This window comes from Electrona antarctica, assembly GCF_951216825.1.
Source record: "Electrona antarctica genome assembly, chromosome: 13".
Lineage (NCBI taxonomy): Eukaryota > Metazoa > Chordata > Actinopteri > Myctophiformes > Myctophidae > Electrona > Electrona antarctica.
Window position 1 is genome coordinate 19,572,142 of NC_136794.1, and position 5,927 is coordinate 19,578,068.

Below are 5,927 nucleotides of genomic sequence, written 5' to 3' on the forward strand. Positions count from 1 at the left end.
GTGCCCCCTGTGTGCTCTTAGCCTAAGGGTACCATGACCCTGGCAAAAATGCTATGGAACACATTCGACCCAATTGCTCCCTCTGCTGGAATTTAAAGGAACCACTATGGTTTATGACTAAAAGTAACAAAAATGACATGGTAGATTAGAAGATTACAATATATTGTAATCTACGGAAGGAATCCCCAAACAAAAACATGAAATGGTGCTTGAATTACAAGTGCAAAATTTTAAGTTAAGTGTATATTGTGTGTATTGAGAAAACGATGTTGGATAAATGGAAATGTCTCACATAATACAACACCCAATTATGTAAACTAAAAACATAACTCATTTGCATCTGTCCTGTGCTTTGTTAAGGCATGTGACCATTGTGATGTGATCCTTCCACTAAGTCTGGGACATTTATGAGTATGACCAACTGAATAACTCTGTGCCCACATGTGATGATGAAGAACCTACAGTAAGTCATCCCCTCCTCTTTGGAATTTAAAAGATCATACCCGAGGACGGAGTCAGTGGGAGATTCCTCCCCTAAAGCCAGCATGCGGCAAAGAAAGACTCTCCGTGCTCATTACCTTTCCATCACTGGCCAGCTGCTATGGAGTCATTCATAGACGATATTACAAATCCACCAGTGTACAGTAGACCTAGCCTGCAGCTCCACCAGAGGCGTAATTTGCCCCCCACTAGCCAGGGGCCCCTGACGGCCGGCCGTTGTTTCCTCCTCCCGTCAGTGAAGGGAGAAGGAAGAGACGGCCGGCCGTCAGGAGCCCCCTCAAACTCAGACTTTGGGCCAAAACTTCATATTTACCCTCTCTGTAACCAACAAAAGTATGCTCTTACATCCTCCATTTCAGCACTGTGTGAGTAATTGCTGATATGAAAGTTCTTTCACATTCTGCACTGCAGCACATGTGATGCTGCTGATGAATGAGCTTGTAGTAGGTAAATATTTGGCCAAAGTAACTATAGAACCGTGTCAGAACCGTCCCAAATGGTCCAAATTACCCGACAAATAACCGATTTCCGCAGGGCCCCTAGAACCCATGGCTGATAAAGCCTAATTAAGCCACTGAGCTCCACTCAGGGTGAGCTATCAATCCCACTGAGGACAGTGTTAAACTCACACCACAACAGGTTGTGCTCTAGACTAGCTAGTCTAGAGGTAAGCTGCAGCCTGTTGTATCTGGTATGATTAAATAAGGTGTTGACAAATGATGTCAAATGATGAATTAAAGGTTCCTATTCAAAATGCATAACAATTCTTGTGCAATAGGCCTACTAGTTGTCAAGCAATGTAAATAAAGGTCGTTCTAAAACAAATCCCTGCTTCTTTTGGGCTACAACATTGTAGTTGTAGTTGATATGAACATGCTAATTGAATATGACACTTTTTGCTCTTATTTTACATAAAGTGAATCCAGCTGCAAATACATTTTCATTAACACTACTCAAAATACAAACATATATACCATCTTATTGCTTAGCATTTACCCTGCAGACTGGTGGTAAATCACCCAGCCTGTCAAATAATTAGAATCATTTTATCTCATTGTGTGTACCTCATGTACTTATTTTCTTGGTTTGCTGTCAGGTCTTGAGATGTTACAGACATTACAGCAGCGGTTCCCCAACCTTTTTTACTATGATGTAAAAACAACCAGAAGGTAGAAAATGACTCTTTCGGGGTAGTTTTTTTTGCAGTGGTGATCACTTCACTTCACGACACACACACACACACACACACACACACACACACACACACACACACACACACACACACACACACACACACACACACACACACACACACACACACACACACCTCTGCACTAGCCTACACTTTCCCAAAAGTATTTGTTATGTTTCACTCTTTCATGCCAAAATGATATGTATATCTGAAAACCTTTTTTCAAAAATGTTCAAACATAGCAGATCTAAAAGCTTTAAACTTGAAATGATTGATGTGAGCCTATATAACTCTATGGGGGGGTACTCCTCACTTTGAGAAGCACTGTTTTAAAGCAAACAGACAAGATACTTACAAGGACTTTAGCCTAGATACTTTTACCAGAAACGATGAAACAAAGCAGAAAATATCAAAAGAATATATTTTTCATAGTGGCCTATATATTATAAAATTACAACATACAATTTATGATTTATACTAACAATACTGTTCTATGACGAACCGTGACCATTAATGATATTGGTATTTTTGTTGTTATTGATGATAGTGCATTTTGTTGTTATTCTTCATGTCAAGTCCAGAGCCATAGAGTAAGACAGAGTTACGACAACTCCGTTCACTTCATGGGGCCAGGCTCTTCTACATAGACTTCTATAGAGGGTATGCGCGTGACATCATCATCATACCCGGAAGTAATGCGGGAACGCCTACTGAGTGGCAGAAAAATACTTTCTGGCCTTGACAGCCCATATATCCAAAGAGAAAGGTCCTATTTGATTGCATTATATGACTTTAATCAACATTAAATTCACTTTGTCACTCACTTTGCCACTCGATCTGCTATTCACTTTATGCCTGCGCATACCCTCTATTGGTTTGTAACTTTAAAAGGGTCAAGCGGAAGTTTACGGAATGCATTAGAGTCGGGCTCGCGCGAGCAGTGCACATGAACCTGACGTGACCAGGCTGTTTTCTGCCCCCTCAATGTCGTAACTCTGTCTTACTCTATGCCTCTGGTCAAGTCTATAAATTGATGATTGCATAGGGCCCAAAATGGAAACAAGACTGCAAGGACCTTGTTTTGGTGCTATACCTTTTGGAATAAGTGTTTGACTGTACTCTGTTGCTGTTTTTACATTTATCTCCAATAAACTATTCAATCAATCAATCAATCAATCAATCAATCAATCAATCAATCAATTTTCGACATAGGCTAGACGCTGTAAAGGCTAGACGCTGTAAGTGAGCACGTTTTAATAAAGTTTTATTGTGAAATCGTCCCTCCCTCTAAGCGTCCCTCCCTCTCATCATCCGGGAATATATATACATCACTTCGCGCGTGCGCACTCGTTCACTGTGGTTCGACCTCTGCAGTCGGTAAGTGTCTAATGGCAGATTCAATGAGAAGCTCGACTTTGTAAATCCTCTATCATCCTCCTTTCTAACTGCATCTTGCGCTGCGCGAGTGAGGACTGCATGCAGAATAGATGATAATTGATATTCGAATGTCTTTATTTTGTCAGTTGAGCATATTTATATACATTTGACCTTACTTGTGTCTGCTCTGCTATTCACAGATATAGACCCGGGCTTCAATCAGATTGACCGAACCGGTTAAAACTACCTAAATTCCACCATGTTCACCTGTGCAAAGTTCGTGTCTACGCCGGCTCTGGTGAGTTATTTTGTATCTTTTAAATGTAGTTGCTGTGCATTTCACTTGCTGTCTAATATGCTTATTATGTTCGTGTGGGCCTGCGGTTGAACTTGAGTGTTAACAGCTAGCTTGGCAAGGGTATCTGCAGGCTAGGCCATCAGGCTAGCTACCTTGTTAGCTTGCTATTTGCCATGGCTGTGGCATATATTATTGTGTTATACTACTGGCATTGCATAAATATAATATTGCCCAAAATGCCCATGGCTTACATCTGCAGGAACCCTTGCTAATGCATATCTGTTAGCTTGTAGCTAACATGTCAATGACTAATATAAGGTCAACTAATTTCTTATAATGCAGCGTTCATATGGATACTTATGCTGCTAAGTAGAGCACTTGTCACTTATTTCAGCAGAGAATGGACAATGTTCAGAAAGCTGGTGTGTGCATTTTCCAAGGTCATGTTTCTTTTTCAGCTGTCAATATAGGTAGCTAACCAGATTGTGTTCAATACAATGTTTGGCTCAACAAATGTAATGCTTGGCCAGAACTGTCTAGGGACTAGGGCCACATTTGAACATAAAAAGAAGAAATGCAGGGCTTTATTTTTCAGTGTTGGTATTTAATATTGGTAATGTAAACATGCATGCATTCAAAAGACAACACTGAATGGATGACATTTTGAGTTCAATGACAGCCATGACATTCAAGGTGTCTCCCACCTGTTCCCACAATGTATGCAGCCTTTGACAAAAGAAGCTACACAGTAAAATGCTTACCCTTTTGTAACTCAGAGCTCCAGTTACATTAGGATTTACTGTGTAGCCATTGCCTCTGTGGGCACATTAGTGCTTTATTTGACATGCACATTTCTTGTTTTTGACAGGTCCGTGCTGGCTCCCGGGCTCTTTGCAGACCCCTGTCTGCCTCTCTGTTGTCCAGACCCGAGGCTAAAACAGAGGTAAGAAAGAACCTTTTGAACACATCTATGATTTATCGTCCATTGTGATAGTTGGAATAGTTAATATATTTATTTTGACTTGTTGTATTGTGACTTCTGTCTTGTGAGGTGTTTGAAACTTGCTTGAAGCATTTCCAAGCTTGCTTATCAAATGTCTGCATCTTTACTTCCATCCCCACAGAGCACTGTTGCCCTGTTGCCACAGAGCGCTTTCACTCAGGTCGCACTGAGAGGCTTTCAGACCAGCGCTGTGAGCAGGGACATCGACACTGCCGCCAAGTTCATTGGTGCTGGAGCTGCCACGGTCGGAGTGGCCGGATCCGGTGCTGGAATTGGAACCGTGTTCGGCAGCCTTATCATTGGCTATGCTAGGTGAGTGTCTATCACGTCCGTTAACTGTGTGACGGTCATATTGTGTTTGTGTGCCATTGACCCTGCACTATTGCAGTCTACATATCCCAGTTTCTTAATGCTTCAATATTTTGGATGCTTGTTTGGCCACAACATTCCTGACAATATTTCTTTGTTTTATAGGAACCCATCTCTGAAGCAGCAGCTTTTCTCATATGCCATCCTGGGATTTGCCCTGTCTGAAGCCATGGGTCTATTCTGTTTGATGGTTGCTTTCCTTATCCTGTTCGCTATGTAAAGCCGTCATCATATAGAACACTTTAATTACAGATGTGACTACATATTTTATTGTGGCTACCAAATTGTTCCGTGTTGGTGTCATGGAAATGTACATTTTTCAAGTCTGTCAGAGGCTGTCCAAAATAAGCAAAACATGTATTGTAAAAATGTAAGTAATTACACCATTAAAATGCATGGATTTGACTATTTAACAAATGGCAGTAAATTTTGTATGTGTGGAACATCATGCCTGCTACTCACCTTGTCACCTGAGCAACCCGCTATCTTGAATGTCACCTATACTTTGAGGAAACTGTAACGGCTTGCTGTCAATCAGCCTGGTGTGTGTTAGCCCATTTTCTTGATGCATCAAATGCAAGCTTTAGGGGGTCCACAATGATGCGTATTTGGGTTCATCCGCAGGTCAGTAGAAGTACTGTAAGTAGGCAGAAAGTGCTGGCTTTTGTAAATGGCATTAAATAAACCTAGAGATCAATTTCATGGTGCTACATAACCTGTTTCAGCTTTATTTCGAATGATGGATGAATGTAATGGTTAAGCTGATCATGCAAGAGTGAAGCCTATTTCTGACTTGTATGCTTTTCTATTTTTGGGGACATAATGTACTAATTTGAATAGGATGACCATAACCCATCAGGTATAGCTGATCATCTAGATTAAGTAACAGGAACCTGCAGCCTGGTACCACTGTAACACACATTGCTATTAAAAAAAAAAGCCCCCCCAATATATTTGAGTACGATTTGAATGTTTGCATAAAGCCATGCTATGCTACCTGGGAAAGATGTGGGCCTTTCACTTTAAGCGAGCAATTTGACCCCCCCCCCCCCCCCCCCCAAAAAAAACAACAACGTTTGAGCTTGTTGCTAAACTGTATATCTGACTGGGGGTGATCGAGTTAATTGAACGTGTTTACACATTACCTTCCATTCAACACCGGTTGGGTTGTATTCAGTATTGTATAA

At 41.1% G+C, this 5,927-nt stretch overlaps 1 protein-coding gene across 2 annotated transcripts; it reads left to right on the plus strand.

Moving 5' to 3' along the window:
• The first annotated feature begins 3,013 nt into the window (after positions 1-3,013).
• On the plus strand, positions 3,014-5,442 carry atp5mc3a (ATP synthase membrane subunit c locus 3a). Of its 2 annotated transcripts, none has more exons than XM_079517999.1 (5): positions 3,014-3,070; positions 3,271-3,368; positions 4,237-4,311; positions 4,493-4,683; positions 4,846-5,442. In XM_079517999.1, the coding sequence occupies exons 2-5, from the start codon at positions 3,330-3,332 to the stop codon at positions 4,958-4,960; spliced, it is 420 nt and encodes a 139-aa protein (XP_079374125.1). In that variant the 5' UTR covers positions 3,014-3,070; positions 3,271-3,329; the 3' UTR covers positions 4,961-5,442. The 2 variants fall into 2 exon arrangements, with proteins under 2 accessions (XP_079374125.1, XP_079374126.1); XM_079518000.1 differs by having other exon boundaries at positions 3,049-3,158.
• Positions 5,443-5,927: the final 485 nt, after the last annotated feature.